Raw genomic sequence first — 20,005 nt, 5'->3', positions numbered from 1 at the left:
ACCACAAATATCAAAACTGTAAAAAAAATCATCTGATCAAAACCAACTAATATTTAATTTCATTCATCAAGATCAGTGCCGATGAAATAGACAGATTTTATTAAGTGGATCCTTTCCTTATTTTCTGTCATGTATGTATACACGTGGGTGGCTGTAGCTCAGGTGGCAGAGCAGGTCAGCCACTAATCAGAAAGTCGGTGGTTCGATCCCAGGCTGCCTCCTAGCTGCATGCCAAATATCCTTGGGCAAGATACTAACCCCATGTTTGCCTACTGGTGGTGGTCAGAGGGCCCGGTGGCGCCAGTGTCCGGCAGCCTCGCCTCTGTCAGTGCGCCCCAGGGCAGCTGTGGCTACAATGTAGCTTGCCATCGCCAGTGTGTGAATGTGTGTGTGAATGGGTGAATGACTGAATGTAGTGTGAAGCGCTTTGGGGTCCTTAGGGACTAGAAAAGCGCTATACAAATGCAGGCCATTTACCATTTACCATGCTGAAAGGTCATTTTAAACTTTGCAAAGTTTCAAATAATGGATGATTTTGAATTGTGAATCATGGAACGCTTCTCTGTCAGAAGCTGGGTATCTACTGTCCCCACACTGAACAGACTGTATCCAGCATTTAAATTCAACAGTTAGTTTTACTGAAAGAAAGCAAATGGACATTATGGCAGTAAGAAACTTTCTGATTTTTCCATTGAGGTATTTCTTGCATATTTAGTACATTTGTTAAAGAAAAAGCAAAATAAAATATCAAATCTTCCAATGGGATAACCTCTGCAGTCCTTATCTGTGCTGCTGCAATACAGAAAAACTGAGCTACTGACACTTTTAGCAGGTAGAGACACTAGAATATGAAGGAGAAACAAAGATGAGAAAGAGATCAGGACAGAGGAGAAGTTGTAACAGCAAGGAGAAGTTTGAGAGCTGTCATTTAGTGTCAAAATGTGAAAATCCTCTGACAGAACGAAGGGATGAAGAAAGAAATGGAACAGTGAATAAAGAGCTTTTGAATCAGGCTTACGGCACTCTGAGAGAGAGAGAGCTGAGACAGGAGAAAGAGAAATGTGTCATTTGGAATGACTGATAAAGTTTCTGCAGCGAGGTGCTGCATGTAGCAATTATTCCCCCACTGTGTCTGACTGTTGAGGCGTTGAGCGGCACAACACTGCCCACCAGGATTAGAGAGGAAGAGGACAGGAAGAGGAGCGTGGAGAGATAAGAACCTAATTAGCTTGCAGCCTTTCGTCGCCTCCCTCTCCATCATCGCTTCCTCCCATCCTCCCATCCCGAGAGGACAACACTGATATTACAGATACACAGCCCCGAAGAGAAAAAGGAGAGCGTCCTCAGTTCTGTACAGGAGATCCGATGGCAGACAGAGAGAAGTGGAGGAGAAACATCCGCCTTTCACGACACCGATTTACGTGGACCGGGTGAAGATTATCGTAAACCGCACACGTGGATCAGGGTTTTCCGCTCCACCTGAAATCACACTTGCCCTCGCCTGTTCATTTGTACCCGCTCTGAAGCTTTCAATCAGATTATGTGATGAATGAGCATTTTAACCTCTAGACATTTACCAGCTCACCGGTAACACATCGATGGTTAGGGTTTTGTTTTAGCTTCATGCAAAACAGGCACGTTTTAAATGAAGTATCATTTATTAAATTTGATATTACCAGATTTGCCTACAGTTTCTATATGAAACCACCGACTTACTAAATAATTCATTTGTATTCTTACAGTTTTAGTCTGTTTGTGTGATAGATAGTGTATTTTGGATATTTAATAGTCTACTTTCCAGTTTTTTTTCTGAACAGCTGTTGAACACTTTGGCCATCACCTGCTGTTTTAATCAAGGTATAATGTATAACACAATAATAAAAAGGACAAATGATGGAGAAGCACCAGAGCTCTGGATTAAGAAGCTACACTTATTTGTTTTGGTGTTTTATTTGGAAGAGGTCTGGTTTAAAATGAAGTCTTATTTTCTGTCAGTTACAGAATTGAGTGAAGAAGCAGAGAGTCAGTGTTTCTGCAGAGGTCAAACTGAGAAACTCAAGACGACAAACCAGAAAAAATTCGCTATTATTATTCAGACCTGGTTACCCTCTGGCCTCAGTAAGTACAAGCAAGCCCACTGGTAAGAGGAAAACACCTGACCCCGCTGACTCCATGTGTGTGCGCGTGGGAGCGGAGCGATGACTGCTGTTACTGTAAGTGGGCGTTAGCATGGAGGCTAATGAAGCCCACAGAGACTGAATGGAACTGCCCGTGGACATGCTAAAGCTCAGTGAGCTGTCCTGTAGGAGGAGGATAACACAGACAAGTTCCAGCGTACGAAAACAGCGACTACTAAGAACACCAGCTAGATTTCAATCCAAATGCAATGTAGCATGAAGTTAGTTTACTGACATAATAATTCACTAATGACACTTACTCTCCAATTCTGATGGAAGAAAAAGATGATAGCATTCGTGTTTTAAAATCCGGTTTATCTCTTCCTTTGATTAGAGGAGTGTTGACTCTTGTTTTTTCTTTGTCCGTGCTTTTTTTGCTCTCGGTCGCTCTTTTTGTTTACTTTGTGGTTTATTTTGTGACTTTTTTTTCCCTGACCCATGTTATTGGTTTGATTGTGTCTTATTGCTTTCTTTTTAACCCCTCTCTCTTCCTTGCTGTCTGAATTTAGTCGGAATTTCAATCAGTCTTTGCCAGGCTATTGCATTTTCAACTTCCTCTTGTTCCTCAGTCTTCCTTAGATTCACCCCATGTTTTAGATTCAGTGCTTTTTTTGGACTAACCAGCCTAATTGTGCTGCAGGTTTTCTAACTAACTTTCTCTTTACCCTTTCTGCGTGTCTGTCTCCGTGATTCTGTATTTGGGTCAACCTTGCGGTTCTTAGAAGTATTCCTAAAGATTTGCTCACTAAATCTGGCTTTGTTATTATTTAATCAGTAATTTTTTCAAAAAGCGTGACTTTTTTATTTCTTGTGGTTTCCCTCAGGTTACACAGGAATTGAAAGTCCGGATGGAAACAGGTGGATGGAGACACGCTTGCTGACATGACTGATTAATTTACTGACTAATGAAAGTACTCAGGAAGGTTTGTGCCGCTGTAGCAGTCTTTAATTTCTGTTTTTTAATAAAGTGGTTCTGTGCCGAAGCTCTGCAGCAGAGTGTGAAATTGACAGGACAACATCTGCAGTTGAGTGTGTGTGTTTAATCTTCAGTTCAATTCCACACACGCACACAGACACACAGTGTGTGTCACAGAGGTGCCGACATGAAGCTGCAGTCGGAGATACAGCTACGGTAAACTTTTATCGAGAGTTCTGGTTGACTGCACTATGTTGTACAGTATACATATGATAAAGACTCTACAGGCTTCATTTGGTGTCTGATCTGAGATGGCTGCTGACAGAGTTTAGAGGCTCCACATGGAAAGTTTGCAGAGCCAATCAGGCTTTGCGGCACAGCTCCACGCACTCGTTAAATGTAGATACTGTGCTTTCTGTATATATTTTTTCTCCTAAGCAGCGGTCAGCTTGACTTCAAAGATTTTTTTACACCCTCCAGCTGTTAATTTCACCGTAAAGCAGCTTGATGCAGTTTACCACTTACTGCTTTTATCTCAGTAAGAGATGGTAAGGAGATTTCCATGTATCTGAAAAAAGGTCATTTTTTCTTTTCTTGCAACGAGAAGAGAACGTCAGTAAGAAAAAAGATGTACTGTACTGTGAGAGCGCAGAAAATGTGTAGAGCATTTTATGTTGAATGAAAGTGAACTTGTCGTTTTGCAACAGAGTCTGGCTGGTCACCAGTGGTGATAAGCCGATGCTTGAGGTGATGCTCTGCTTGAAAAACACAAATGATGTTCGAGAGATCTGAAATAAAAACTTTGGTAAGGAATTTGTTGATTGTGAACCAGATCAAAAATGGACCCGGTTGTTGGATTCCATCGATTGTGATGCATTCAGGTGTCTGCTGGAAAAAATATTTTTATTAAAGTCTCTCTTTGTCATCTTGATGAGAGAATGCCTCTCAAACAACAATTCAGATAAGACAATAGACCAAAAACAAAACAAGCCCTCAGCCGTTGCCATCAAAGGGGGAAACTGATAACAGAAGTAGGTGATAAAGTTAGACATGTCGAGGAGCCGTGGCGAGCATACCTGTGTCTGGATGCGGTTCAGACCTCTGAACCAGAGAATCTGGCCTCTCCTCAGCTCCATCTCGGCGTGGTCGATTTCATCCGTGCCTTCGTTCAGCTCCTCATCGGGAATCTCCTCCTTTGTGATACCGTGACCGGCCTCCTTCAGGAACTTCAGGTGGTGTGTGGGGATGGCCGAGATCAGCTGAGGTTGAGAGAAAACCATCGTCAGCAGATCAGATCTGGTGGTGTTTACGCCAAATCAGCAGATGAAAACAGCTGACAATATCCGATAACATCGATGGTCGAACTGCATTATGGGAAATGTAGGATCTTTTGGAGTGTGACTGATTAAAGTCCACAGAAGTTAATAATTCACGTATTAATATGTGTAGTGTATAATGACTCAAAAATTAAAAAAAGCATGGTGTGCAGGGTGCTTTCCCAATCTAGGACCAAGACTTATGTGAGGTTGTAGGAAGTATTTTGGGTAAAGTTTGGCAAATTTATTTTAAAAAATAAAAAGCTAACAAATGAACTCATTACTTATTAGCGCTTTCATTTTTTTTTTTTTTACTAACAAGCAAAATGTTGCTAAAGCTGCACTGAAGCTTGATTTGACCTCAGTTTTAAAACATAATATACAAAAACTAATGAAGCACAATTAACTTGTAACTTGGTTATGCAATCATTATTTTCCTTCTGCTGGTGAACTATCTGTTCATGGTTGTTAAAAGAGAGCGGAGAGACACCCAGCATCCTGCTGGAGCTGCACATCAGCTTTTTATATCTCCGTCACCCTCCTCTCTCTCCGTTAGAAACAAAACGTGTTTTTACCTCTTAAATAAATCACAGACTTCAGATGACTCTGTTTCTGTCAGCATATTTCTGTCTCTCTGCCCTCCACCTGAACCCAGCAGGCTAGCTATGACTGAACAGTTTTTCTGTGTGTTTGCATGCTAACAGGATCATGCGTGTGATGGCGTGTTCGTGCGCGTCCACAGAGGCGCTGACACGCCGGGTTTGTTTTCCCTCGGCCCTCGTAAACAGGAGTCGCACAGCTTTCATGTGCTGAGCTCATTACCATGGCGATGGTCGTGATGGCAACACCGCAGCAGCGCGAGTGTGACAGGCAACAGTTTTCTGCCATAAACCTCACATATCCACCTCTTCATCAGCTCCTGGGTACACGTTGCTTATTCTCACAGCTCGGGCTGGTGTTTGTTCTGCTCAGCTGTTTGTGCACTTGAGGTTTTCGTCTCACCTGTCCCCACAGCAGCTCTCCCACGCCGATGAAAACGCACCACAGCCACTGGTCGATGGTCAGAGCCGTGCAGGAGAACGGCTTTCCTCCGAACTGAACAATGACGATCTGGGAAGGAAACAAGCAAGCGGCATGTCAGCCGTGTGAACTTTTAGTCGGCAGATCTGGTGGTTTAACAAAGTTATGTTAGACTATTCTATAGTGTGAGATTGGTAATACTTTTACTCATACATTATTCCAATGCTAATGTTAAGGCAAATAAATGAGATGACAGGGTAACAGAGGAAACTCCAATTTCCAGTGTTACAGGTGGGAGAATCAGTGACACCTGCACTGACCACTGGCACCCAAAAGAGACAGAAACGACACAACTTATTATTAGGTACTAAGGTTTTTCGCCATTTGGGCACTACTTTTTAAATAATACCAAGGTGCGATGTTAGTTAAGTTGCCAATAACTTCTCTGTCATTTACTGTAATCATTAGCCAGCTAACTACAGAATCAACACGACCACCACCTTTCTATTGACAACCTTTCGACACTTTGTCCCCCACACAGCACAGGCAACTGCTCATCTCGTGATCTTCCACCTGTTTTTGGTCAACATTTTGGATGTGTGATTCATCGTACCACCAGTTCTACTGTTAAGGTCTTAACCTGATGTGCTGATGTCTTCTTACCATTTCTAATTCAGTGAAAAAAAACCATCAGAAGGTTTCAGCTAAACTCTTTTAAATGTAACCAAACTATGTGGAGCAAAAATGCAGCTGCAGCTACTGAGACCATGAATCCATCCAGACTGAGCGGTAACATAACAGGAAAACCTTGGTAGCACTAAAGGATGGTGAAGGTGTTACCTGCAGCGCGAAGGTCCCCAGTACAACGCTGCAGAAGATAGGGTTCCTGTAGACACCTTCGAACACGTTCCTCTCTCCGTGGATCTTCCTGGCATTGATTTCGTTGAAGAGCTGCATCATGACGAACACGTTGAACACGATGGTGTAGTGCTCTGATGGTGGGGAGTGCAAGGGAGCGTTTCGCCCACTGTCGATGTCGAAAAAGTTCTCACCTGATAAAAGATGAAGGAAAATACCCCAAAAATGTATCTCAACTGTTTCGACAATGATTAACAAACATCAGCGTCTTAGTATCAATGCATTACTGCAGAACCAGGTTTACACCCAACTTGGATGGAGTCAGACTCACCAGCGAAGAGCAGGGTAAAGATGATGACGAGCTGGTACACAGCATGGCCAAGTATGTTCTTCATCATGGTCCTGGAGATGAGGGGCTTGTTCCGACCGTAGGGTTTACGTAGCAGCAGAGACTCAGTGGGCGGCTCCGTGGCAAGAGCGAGAGATGCCAGAGTGTCCATGATGAGGTTGACCCAGAGCATCTGGACAGCTTTCAGGGGAGAGTCCTTTTGGAGAAGGAGTAGGAGTTTAATTTACGAGAAGAGAATATAACATCAGGTATATAACAGAATACAAATATGATTCAGCAACCAAACAACAGGGAAACCAGCAGACTCTTTGCAGACCAGCAAAGAGCATTACTCCCAACTACAGCTTTGAAATTCCCACGTTTACAGCATGAGAAACTGTTTTGGTCTAATTTTCCTTATTGTGACAACTGGAATGGTGTGACTGGTTTCAAATTTTGTAAAGGTATCTCGTGATCAAAAGACCCTGTTAAATGCCACCTGCTTGAAAAGATGGACTCAGTTCAGTTGGACTCGAATGTAGTATAAACGTGTATTCATACTAGATGACTGAACTCCAATGCTTTCTCAATGACACAGTAACACACACGGTAAATAACAAACCTATAAAACATGTGAGAGGACAGTGTAACCACTACTGACAGAGGAGCTGAGATGCTGAGAAGAACTGATCATTCAGGGAGCATGCTCTGACACGGTACAGGGCAATGAGTGGCCTGCTGTCTGGAACAAATATGGAATCTCTGAGATTCAAAAAATGTTGCCACTGATACACAAGTTATTGTTTAAGAAGGTTCAGGGACCTCATGGTGGACACATCCCATTTTTCACATGGTGTCTATGGTTATATTTGAACTTCCACATATTGTTAGGATTGCATTGTTAGGAAACAAATATATGGGCATTTTTTATACTGCTGTCACTGTGAGAACCATACTGTAAGAACTGATTTAATCTTAGTGCGTCTAACATCAAATGAGTAATTTAACTGCATAAAAAAATGAGGAAAAAAGTACACACACATTTCAAAGCACTCCCTCCACTTCTAAAACCCAGTTTACGCCTCTGGGTCCTGCCTCTGTTCCTCTGTACACACACCAAACACATAAATCGCCTTTTAATGATCTTTTCCGTGCACTAACAGAGACCGAGCGCCTGATGATCAGTGAGCAAAATCACAGCACAGAGACCACAGACCTGCTGAGTCCCCCGTTATATTTCAGGATTATGATGGTGACGTGTTGCCATGGTTTCAGGCTGAATCTTAGCCTACTTTGTGTTCTTCGCTCTGTAGTCGAGTTAGTTATCTGGTCTTGCCAGCTGTGAGCCTTTCAATTAATACACAGCCCCAAGACTTTCTTCTTTATTGTGTCAGGGGTTCAGCTTTCTGATTACAGGCACATTATGAAACAAAGAAAATGTGACACGGCCAACTCGCCTCCTCGCAGCACTGAGACGGTCACATCGAAATCACAAATTACTCTTTGTTTCTATGGATATTTTATCAAGCGGAGATTTAAAGATGTTTCCACAGCGTGCGACGAGGTACACCAAACACACCAGCCAGCCTCAAAATCGAATCAAAACACGAGTTAATCAAAAGCATAAGTGAAGGCGATGTTTTTACTGTTTTTGAATTTGAGATGAAAACCAGCAACGACACAAACACAATTTCACATGCTGTTTATACGCAAATAGCACACTCATTTAAATAGTTTTACATTCAAAACCTTTTAAAATCTATACATTCAAAAGCATGTGATTCATTGATCACTGATTAGAGATACTGTAGCACAAATGCTAGCAGCTGCTATAGTGAACATACAGTGGCTTACAAAAGTAGTCGGCCCCCTTGAACTTTCCCACATTTTGTCACATTACAGCAACAAACATGAATCAATTTTATTGGAATTCCACGTGAAAGACCAATACAAAGTGGTGCACACAGTGAGAAGTGGAATGAAAATCATACATGATTACAAACATTTTTTACAAATAAATAACTGCAAAGTGGGGTGTGCGTAATTATTCAGCCCCCTTTGGTCTGCGTGCAGTCAGTTGCCCTTAGAAATTTACTTGATGAGTTCTAAGGACTAAATCGAGTGCACCAGTGTGTAATCTAATGTCAGTACAAATACAGCTGCTCTGTGACGGCCTCAGAGGTTGTCTAAGAGAATATTGGGAGCAACAACGCCATGAAGTCCAAAGAACACACCAGACAGGTCAGGGATAAAGTTATTGAGAAATTTAAAGCAGGCTTAGGCTACAAAAAGATTTCCCAAACCGTGAACATCCCACAGAGCACTGTTCAAGCGATCATTCAGAAATGGAAGTAGTATGGCACAACTGTAAACCTACCAAGACAAGGCCGTCCACCTAAACTCACAGGCTGAACAAGGAGAGCGCTGATCAGAAATGCAGCCAAGAGGCGCATGGTGACTCTGGACGAGCTGCAGAGATCTACAGCTCAGGTGGGGGAATCTGTCCATAGGACAACTATTAGTCATGCACTGCACAAAGTTGGCCTTTATGGAAGAGTGGCAAGAAGAAAGCCATTGTTAACAGAAAACCATAAGAAGTTTGCAGTTTGCCACAAGCCATGTGGGGGACACAGCAAACATGTGGAGGAAGCTGCTCTGGTCAGATGAGACCAAAGTGGAACTTTTTGGCCAAAATGCAAAACGCTATGTGTGGCGTAAAACTAACACTGCACATCACTCTGAACACACCATCCCCACTGTCAAATATGGTGGTGGCAGCATCATGCTCTGGGGGTGCTTCTCTTCAGCAGGGACAGGGAAGCTGGTCAGAGTTGATGGGAAGATGGATGGAGCCAAACACAGGGCAACCTTGGAAGAAAACCTCTTGGAGTCTGCAAAAGACTTGAGACTGGGGCGGAGGTTCACCTTCCAGCAGGACAACAACCCTAAACATGAAGCCAGGGCAACAATGGAATGGTTTAAAACAAAACATATCTATGTGTTAGAATGGCCCAGTCAAAGTCCAGATCTAAATCCAATCGAGAATCTGTGGCAAGATCTGAAAACTGCTGTTCACAAACGCTGTCCATCTAATCTGACTGAGCTGGAGCTGTTTTGCAAAGAAGAATGGGCAAGGATTTCCGTCTCTAGATGTGCAAAGCTGGTAGAGACAGACCCTAAAAGACTGGCAGCTGTAATTGCAGCAAAAGGTGGTTCTACAAAGTATTGACTCAGGGGGCTGAATAATTACGCACACCCCACTTTTCAGTTATTTGTAAAAAATGTTTGGAATCATGTATGATTTTTGTTCGACTTCTCACGTGTACACCACTTTGTGTTGGTCTTTCATGTGGACTTCCAATAAAATTGATTCATGTTTGTGGCTGTGATGTGACAAAATGTGGAAAAGTTCAAGGGGCTGAATACTTTTGCAAGCCACTGTATGTATGTGCTCCAAATCTGACATCTGACATTAAGATTCAGCCACACTGGTACTCTGCTTTTTGGTTGTGGCATTCACAAACTGCTATTAACATACATGTGAAAAATGAAAATTTGAAATGATGTTTGGAAACAAAAAATCTAAAGCAAAACACTACAAAGAAGAAGCACACTGAGCACACAAACCTTTGCCAAACAACTCACTCTCTAGGCAGTTCTTACTAGAATTGTATTTTTTTTTTATTGTATTCACCACAATAAATTCACCTTTAAGACTTTGGTGGATCGAAGCCAAATTTAAATGGATTGCTTCCATGACCCCACACTACACCCCTTTTCAAGCTATCATTTTTACAGACAGAGTGATGACACACACGCACACAAACACAACCAAAAATAGAACCTCCGCAGTTTTTTCTGCCCACTCGTACTCTAAACTTCTTCTTTCTTTCTTTTTATAAACACAAGCAAACAATATCAAACTGTGAGACTGAATTTAAACAGAAGATTTTGAAAAATCCAGTGATCGTGACGTCCTTTTCTTTTTGGGTTGTGTAGTTACAAACATTATGTGAGATTTTTTCAAAAATTCTCATTCACACGTGTTCGTTCCAGCTTTTTCAGCTCATATTCAGGAGGTCCCACTGAGCCGTCTGTCGTTATTCAGACTCAAACTGGTGTGCTAAATGAGCTGTAATTTCAGACATAAGCGGTTTACCTGTGTGATGCAGGCGCCTGTGAACGCCACAATCACGGCCACCACATTGACGGTCAGCTGGAACTGCAGGAACTTGGAGATGCTGTCGTAGACGTTCCTCCCCCACATGACGGCCTTGACAATACTGGTGAAGTTGTCGTCAGTCAGGATGATGTCAGATGCCTCTTTGGCCACATCTGTGCCGGCGATTCCCTGAAAGGAAGCAGAGAGGCATCATTAGTCCTTGAATAAGAGCAAACAGCCTCTGTGATGCCAAGTTTCCAACAAATACGGAAACTCTGTTCACACAAGATCCACACAAGCAATGAATCAACTCTGCTAAAAAGTGTTCATCGAAACTTTCTTATACATACATTTTTGTATTTTTATGGTATTTATAAAAAAGTTCAAATATCTGAATCTGTGAGAAACGGTGTATTTGGAGCTAGGGTGGTGAGTTAGAGTCATAAAGTACTGGAAGAGACACAAACTACAGTATTATTTTTTAGATTTCAGTCAAATGACATCTCCGGGTACAAAATCAGAATTTTTCTATTTTCCTCTTCATGTTTAAAACACTGCTCGTAAATTACCATCCCAAGCACCAGGTGTGGGCCTGCTGCTGTTTATTGATGCTTAAGGTAATTTCTAATCGTTCCTCCAAAAAGTCCATTGGCTCCAAAATCCATTCAATGCTCATAGGTCCTGTGTTCAAATGCCCAACTTCAGTCATGAAGATAATGTTTACAATAACCAGGCTTCCCCCTTGAGCACTACAAGACCTATGATGTAAAAGACTAAAGTCTGGCACTCTCTTCCAATCTGATTTTTTGTCACAGGCTATGTGATTTTACATAAAGACTGCGCAGTTTGCCTTAAACATAATGTGCAAAGACAAAAACTGTCGAACAAAGACAGAAATGGAAGATGCTCGGAATCACGGCTGAAGAGTGATTTGCTCAGATCAAGCAGTCCAAAAGAAAGAAAACACTTTAGATACCGTGGACACGACATTGATCACATACTTGAACATCAACCAAAGCAAAACTTGCAGCAATTTGTCTTTGCTGGAACACAAAGCAGAGAGCAGAGCAGGTGTAAGACAGTGCTGAGTGTTACAAGCAGGCTACACCAAACAACTGAAAACTCAGGATTTTATTGTTACACTGGACACTGAACTTGCTTAAAAATGCTACCGTTAGCGAAATTAATTAATGAAACCGGCCCTCTCAGCTGTGTTTGTCACTTTGGTGCCTTCTGGAGCACTTTTCATGCAGTTATCCAATAAATAATATGGCTTCCTGTGGCATATTATTATTGGTCTATGACTTTATGGTCACTTTATTCTATTAGTAGTATAGCACTTTCATCCGCAGCTGCTACTTCTGTGTTTATGAATAAATCTGAGTTGACTTGACAATCCTGACAAGCTCCATATAACAAGATGGCCAACAAGCTAACTGAGGCTCAAAAAATGTGGAGACCAAGTCAAAACATCAGCCTGGCTTTGTACTAAACTGCCTCTCAGACTCGCACTTATAGATCCCCAAAGTGCACAACACATAAATCTGAGGGACTGTAAAGTGATTAATAAGGTAAGAAGACAGAAACAAGTATTTCTGCTATGCAAATTCCACATTTACTGCCATCTTCTCCCAATGCTTGACTGATCACCACTCAACTAGACAAACTGTGGTAAGCGGTCACAGATAACACATTGCTTTACCTTAATGAGTCCCAGTAGTCACAACCTAAAAAGCCTTGGAACCGTGACTAACTAATTGTGCATAAACATCTCAGCTGTGAGCAAGAGAACTCTGGTTTACTGAAGCTCATCTAACACCAAAATGTTGAGCTGGAGCGCCCACAGTTTCCTCAGAGATGGATAAACGATTATCTTTCTGTGGAGTTTAATGTTACTGCTTCCTAGCTCATCCGCAGGGTACAAGCACAGTTGAATAATGCTGCCGAGGTTGTAACGGCAGAGCAGTATGACAGGTACAAGGAGAAAGTCCAGCTGTTCAGCTTCACTATGGATAAAGCGACGACTTATTGTTGGGTTCTTTCTCATCTCCTGTAGATGCGAACAATCTGCCAGCTGGACGTTTAATTTTTAAACCCCCTTTCATCTAAAGTCTGAAAAGCTTTGACAGAGAGTATTTTATGCTGCTCAACTGACAGTAAAGTAAAAATAAAACAGGAGGGTCGGCCTTGTCTTAAACAGCAATTCTAAAGAAGTTCTGAGCTGCTGTGTCTCTCTACGCAGGCAGACTCGCTCAAACAGATGGAGGTGAATCGCTTTCAGTTTCCCAGCTAACCAGGCGATAATTGAACAGGGACGCTGGAGTTGAAACTGAAAATGTTCCAAATGGGACATATAAGCGCTGAAAGGTCACTGCTTTAAATCCACAAATTGCTTTTGTGATGTGTTTAGGAACAGTAGCTACTATCAGGGAATTGTTTGACAGCACAGCAGCTGCTCAGCACCCTGCAGGAGAGCCTGATGTTCAGATGACTTTCCCCAGTAAATAAAGGTCACAACAACACACAGAGGAGTCAGCTGTGAACTCGTCCACATGCATGTATTCTGTTTTTAAACAGATACACATTGGCAAGTTGTCAGCTGATCATCTGTTCAGTGTTACTCTTTAGAGGTGAGAGTTATGACGCCACAGTGTTAATTCATTCAGTTTCAAATACAGCAGAATTGGATCCTTTAAATCTACAAACACTTCACTCGCAGGCTGTCTCTGTTTTACAAACTTGCACGATACAAAGAAATGCTACCATTTGGCACTGGGTTGCCAGGTCTGTGGTTTTCCTGCAGAATTGGAATACTTGCCTCTGTCAGTGCGCCCCAGGGCAGCTGTGGCTACAATGTAGCTTGCCATCACCAGTGTGTGAATGTGTGGATGACTGAATGTAGTGTAAAGCGCTTTGGGGTCCATAGGGACTAAGTAAAGCGCTATACAAATACAGGCCATTTACCATTTACTTTACAAGTTGCAGTTGCCATCCTGAACTCCTGTACAAGTTTACTTAAAACAGTCTTCACTTTGAGGTAAATATGATGAAGATTCGGTTGGTGCGTCAAAAGTGTTACATAACAAATGAGCTGACGTAGGTGCAGCGCTTGGGAATCATAAAACTGGGACAGTGAAAACAACTGAATTTACACAGCAAACAAATGTTTATGAGTGGCTGTAGGAGAAAGTTTACTGAGACATATTTTGACATATGTCAAACAAAAACATGTTTATGCAATTTTATCTCTTTTCCATTTCCTCCAAAGATAAATATGGTTTTAACTTTTGAAACTTTTAGGTGATGTAAATAAGGAGTGCGATGTTTCCCCTTAGTGAGTTAGCTTTGTGCTATAAACACAAGCCCCAATATGTTTCGTTCCAAAAGTTCTACTGGGAAGATGATCATTTTATCCGGGCTGAGCTCAAGTCCAAACTTGGACGTCTCATGTTCTCATTTTCCATAGTAACAACTTTCTAAGCCACCTGGAAGAAAGCTATAAATATTGTAAATAATGATGATTGCTGACCCTTTTCAAATGTATCCTGAAAAGCAGCACATTTTCCAAGACATATTTCCTTACAGCATGCCACTGGTTGTAAATGTATTTCCTGATAGTCTCCAAAAAAAAAGAAAAAAGAAAAAATCAATTTCCCTACTTAAAACTTGCTTGAGGTGTTTCATTTATTGTTGATGTGCGAGTCATGTGCATTAACAATACTTTTACCAGAGTAAATGTAACCATCATGTGATGGATTACTCAACTCAAGTTTCAGGAGTCTGAAAATTAATTTGTTAACGAAAAATAAAAACTAATAAATGTCGTTTCACTTAAATCTATAAAACACACCCAGATCGCCCAGAGGATTGTTATTGGTCATATATAAAACTCAAATGGGAGTTTCAGCCACCCACCCACTACCTTTTGATTGCTATTCTTCGCGTTTAGTGACCACTTTCAGGCATTTCTCAACATCATTACTTTAACTGTTATTACACACTTTCAGCTATGAATTTACCACATTTGTGTCTTGATAAAGTGCTAGTCACACTTTTAGCCAAGAAGCTCCTTCTTTTAATTTATAATTTTAGCTACTATAATAACTGTTTATCTAGTTTTTCCAGCTACCAATTTCATTTGTTTAACTTTCTTTTTCTTTTTTTTAAGTAATCAGTTGGTCAACAATAATATGCATAGTCACCATTGCTTATACAGCTTTCTAGTGCGATTCCTCTTTATGGTTATTCTTCTGCTTTTGTTTATTTAATTAAAGAATATGAAAACAGAGCATGAGATGTTTGAGAGAAAGAAAAAACAAACAAACTTAATAAATTACAGTAACCAGATATACTTGGATATTAACCTAATGAGGAAATATCTATCTAAATCATAAAAAAGTACTGATATAATGAAATTAAGTTATAGGAAGGGCATTTCAAGGAGATACCATCTCTCCACTTTTCCTCAGACTGACCCTCCTGTAGCCTCATGAACCCAATATCAGGGCAAAGTGTGTAATAGACACGGCGGTCCATCATGTGTATGTCATGCTTTGCTTCTCCAAAGCATGAAATGCACAGGTGAAGTTGCATTACCAGCAGAGGGACATAGTATATCTAAAAAGCCAAGATGTTGCTCGTGACCCAGGAAGGTGTAAAGTAACTCCAGGATCAGTCTATGCCAGAAACAATTAAGCTAGGTGGCTAATATGCAGTTACAGATAAATATTTTAGTGATGTCTCTAAACGCTTTCTCGTGATTATTTTCAAGGTGAAGTAATATCATAAAATTCTTAAAGGGGGCGATATCTGACTCTGTAAATTGAAGTGCTGTGAGGTCTGGAAAGGTGGGATAAGATAGCCAAACGCTCGCCATGAAACAGAGCTTGATATTTTTCTATCTAAATGTGTTTTTAAACTATTTTGTTTGTTCATTTTTACTTTTACCTGAATATTTTAACTACATTTAACTAATAAATTCCACATATTTTTAACCAGCTATTGTATTTTTTTCATTAAGTTTGTTTAGCTAAAACCATAATGTTTTTATCCATACATGTGTTGAACTAATATTTCCAGATTTTAATAATTCAGCATTGTAGCTTCACATTATGAATGATTATCCATAACATGTTTTTGTAAATGGGTGAACAATCTAACAGTTTCAACTGTTTTGTTAAGCGAATTCAACTTTTTTCCACTTCGTGACCATTACTTATTTGTTTTAATCATTTTAGCAATTAATTTTGGCTGGGTCGGTCTTTTTATCTATTAACTTTAGTTAAAAGTGTTAACTTTCTTGCTCAAACACATTCTGCTCTTACCACTTCTTTAATTAAACTGTGATTTCAGTTTTTTCTTTTTTCCTTTTTGAGAAAATCTGTCCAAATACCCTCAAAAATGTGCAAAAATGCACCCCGGAGTACATGCACTCTGGTTGATAAAACAGACAACATAAAGAAACAGCATTAGTCTCACTCTCTGTGAGTTGATCTGTAGAAAACAAAGGAAGTGACAAGGTGGTAGAGTGGGGCCCCACTGTGCTGAATGCACCGAACTCAACATTTATTGATTTATTATTCCATTTCACAGCTATCTTAATGAATCCGCGGCATTAAACTGAAGAGTTATTGTCAATGACGTTTAGAGAAATGACCTATTTCATGGCTGCATTAGAAACATAATTAACTGAAAGGCTTATTTTTTTTCTTTAGGTAATGATGCAGAGAAACTTAAGTAGCAGAAGAGTGAAGCAATGAAGAGCCGTGAAACAAAGGCAACAGAAGAAAAGGACGAGGGGAAAAAAAAATGAAGAAGTGGTTACCATAGCAAAGCCAACATCAGCTTTCTTGAGGGCGGGGCCGTCGTTGGTACCGTCTCCTGTCACTGCAACCACCTGTCGGGTTTCGCCCACTGTGCTGTCGATGATGCCTGATCAGCAGAGTGAAACAACAAGAACCTAGTGAGTGCATGATCATTCAAAAAAAGAAGGGGGAAAAAAGTAGATCCATTTACAGCAGCTTGACTAAAGGTTTACATATACACGCAGATTTAAAGCAGCTCAACAGTCTCCTGTCAGAACAAACCCACCTTTGACCAGAGTGTGTTTGTCTGTGGGTGATGATCGAGCCAGAACACGCAGCTTGGGCCAAACTTTGTCCAGACGCTCTTGTTCCACCTAGAAATGACATGTTTAAGTTTCAAATAATCTTTTTCTAGCATATAAAAATAACCATCCCAGTTGGGTACAGAGCAATAATGGGGACTTGGAGCTTCATCTTTAACTGGACAAATCTGAGCACTTTACTGGGCAGAGCAAGCAAAGCATAAGTCATAAACCTAATGCATGTGTTTGAATTTGCCTCGAGGCCATTTGCTGTGTCTGTCCTATCCAAATAAAGACAATGTCCGAAACTCCAGGACAGGCAGTGAGAGAAACAGCCAACTGCTTAAGAGTTAAACTGATTAACTGGTTAATGGGCTGCACTGATAGTTCTATAAGCTTTTCTAGATTTACTGAGCACTCAAAGCACTTTTTATGCTATGAGCTGCATCCATCCATTTACACACACTCATGCAGCACTTTATGTACACAAACACTCACACACTGATGGATGCATCAGGGGCAATTTAAGCTTCACTATCCGTACAATCAGTAAACAAAGCTCTCTACCTCCCAAACCCCCAAAAATCAGCTGATATAAGCTTAATGCAGACAGATCAGTTTAACATGATACTGTTGTAAAGAGTGCTGTGTGGACGGTATCAGCTGAACAGGTAAAACACTACCAAACACAACATCTCCCTCGCTCTAATAAGATACCTATAAGATACATTAGGAAACTTAATGTTTGCTGCTTTTGTACATAAGCCTTTGGAAGGGGGTTAACTCAGGGCCGTTAGGCCACCAGAGATGTAATGGGCTAGTGGAAATCTGGCATTAGCAACAAAGACTTATTGGGCCATATTGACTTAATTTGGTGGTTGTTTTGAGTTCATTTCAGAGTCATTCTCTGGTCAAAGCTTCTTTTTTTTTTTTTTAAACTTAAATGCTCATATGAATGTTGCTTGCAGTTGGATTCTTTTTGTAGTCGTTTTACCTCTCCCTTGTCATTTCTTATTTGTTGGTTGAACTCTTTGCCCTCCAGACACAGGAAGTCCTCCCCAGGCAGCAGGATGCCACACTTAGTCGCAATGGCACGAGCAGTGTTGATGTTGTCTCCGGTAACCATGCGCACGGTAATGCCTGCACGCTGGCACTTAGAAATAGCCTCGGGTACCTGGAGGAGAGTCAGAACAAAGGGACTTGAGCATTTTCACAGTAAAAAAAAAACAAAAAACCTTGAAGATGAATGCAGAGTGACAGAAAAGATGAAGATGATTTTGAGTCTGAAACATAAGGAAGGACCCCTTGCCTTTAACCCAAATAAAAAAACTGTCACAAACATTCTGTTGGTTGTTTCTTCAGGGTCTTAAAAGATGTTAAAGAAAGAGTTTATACTGCAGCAGAGCTTGTGTGTAAGAGGTCCAATTCCAGCAGCAGCAGATTTTACATGAGAACCACCGTCGTTGTTCTTAAACCCACCCTGAGATTCATTCATCTCGGTCTGGGAGAGGTGATAGTGACTACACAAAGGTACACAGACGAGAGAGGTGCTGACTGCTTCTTGTGCTCCTCAGGTGGTCCGACTGATATGACCAAAACCCAACAGAGGGCACATTTTTTGCTTACAAATACATACAAATGTTGCACAGTTCTCATTTAAAGTGCCTCAGCCAGGGTGCAGCATACTGTTTCCCTTCCTTAAGAATGGCTTCTTAACAGCCATCCTTCCACTGAGACCATTTCTGAGGAGGAAGTAAACAGTGGATCCCCTGAACGGCCAGCTTCATCTCTCTATTCCTGTGTCAGGTCTTTTTAGGCATCCCACTTCTTTTTTTGTCTTCCGGGTCTCGCTTTTCCTCATAATTTTAAGGACATATTACACAACATGCCAAGATATGCAGAGTTTTCATCTCTTTGGGAATCAACTTGTTGGAGCAAAGATTTTCTGCTGTCAAACTATAAGATCGTTGGGATTTTTAATGGATTTGGCTAAAGAAAAGGTACAGATGTGTTTTTCTTACAGGCTGTGAGTAACAAAGTTCCCAAAGACACAATTTAAAATTGTTTTTTTGCTAAGTTGTCTGCTATGTGTAGACACAACGCTGGTTCATTACCTGGAGTTAGTGACCTACGAATCATTCAAGCATCAAAATGCACCTGCTAAATTGCTTAAGAAACAAAAAAACATTCTCTCAAAGGTTTATGTACAAGGGCTGGGCTGAAAATGAGTGAAAAAGCAGCCAGTGTCCGAAGAAAAATGTTAAAAGAGCTTCAGAAAGCCTAGAGATCTATTGCTAAAGAGCATTTTTAAAATTAGTCTGGCTCCTTTTGTAGCACAATGTAAAGAAATAATGGGTGGCTCAGGACTTTGGCGCAACACTGCGGACACTTACATTAATTATAGTAAAATGTTGTAGGAAATGCTCTATGAATGGTCTGCATACATTACCCTTTAAGTTAATGAACCAATCAGGTTAAAAGGGGATCCTTGTGTTTCCTTAACTTTCAGCACTGACTGCTTGATTTTGGGGTTACTTGCAGTTACAAAAACACTTTTTCTGAACGTGAGGAGAAAAAATTATTTGTAGCACAAAGCCAAAATATTCAGTCTTGTGCCCATCACAAGTTGTGAAGAGATAAACACTGTGCTGCTGATTGACTCCTGCTGCTCTCCGGTTATTTCCATCCTGTTGGTGATCTTTGTGCTCTGACATTAAAGCAGCAGGCAGCAGCACTGATGCTTTCTCAGCTTCATTACAGGCCTCATTTAACACTTCAGAGCATCCGGACTGTAAGATCTGGCTAGGACAAACTTCGGTCTTCATGTTAGGAGAAAGTTAATGGCATGCTTACACAAATATAACAATATAGTCAAGAGCAGCCTCTCAGATGAGTTTCAATCTCAATGAAGAAAATTTAAGCTCCCTGTTTGGTCTGTTTAACTTATTTTTGCATCATCAGAAAAAACAAGCTGCACACCACAAACTCTGATTATCCCGTAGATCTACTGATCCCTGCGTGAAGTCTGGATTATTGCAGGCAACAGAAGCAGCAGCCTCTTACTGCTGTTTAGTAAAGCAACAAAGCTATTTCCGGCGCTTTTCATGTGAACAACTGATTGC

The 20,005-nt window shown here is 41.0% G+C and overlaps 1 protein-coding gene across 5 annotated transcripts in view; it reads right to left on the bottom strand.

Annotated features, from left to right (window-relative positions):
* Window positions 1-20,005, bottom strand: part of LOC308402998 (plasma membrane calcium-transporting ATPase 1-like) — a 134,306-nt gene that overhangs the window by 10,992 nt on the left and 103,309 nt on the right. For all 5 annotated transcript variants that reach the window (XM_080892204.1, XM_080892205.1, XM_080892203.1 and 2 more), the window contains 8 exons: window positions 17,878-18,057; window positions 16,868-16,955; window positions 16,602-16,708; window positions 10,775-10,966; window positions 6,619-6,832; window positions 6,270-6,481; window positions 5,412-5,519; window positions 4,170-4,352 (listed from right to left, as the gene is read on the bottom strand). In XM_080892204.1, the coding sequence (XP_080748330.1) occupies window positions 4,170-4,352; window positions 5,412-5,519; window positions 6,270-6,481; window positions 6,619-6,832; window positions 10,775-10,966; window positions 16,602-16,708; window positions 16,868-16,955; window positions 17,878-18,057 (1,284 nt within the window). The remainder of the gene's footprint in view (window positions 1-4,169; window positions 4,353-5,411; window positions 5,520-6,269; window positions 6,482-6,618; window positions 6,833-10,774; window positions 10,967-16,601; window positions 16,709-16,867; window positions 16,956-17,877; window positions 18,058-20,005) is intronic.

Source organism: Rhamphochromis sp. 'chilingali' (assembly GCF_963969265.1).
Source record: "Rhamphochromis sp. 'chilingali' genome assembly, chromosome: 9".
NCBI classification, from domain to species: Eukaryota; Metazoa; Chordata; class Actinopteri; order Cichliformes; family Cichlidae; genus Rhamphochromis; species Rhamphochromis sp. 'chilingali'.
Note: the sequence above shows the minus strand (reverse complement) of the source record. Positions and strands in the feature narration are given on the sequence as shown.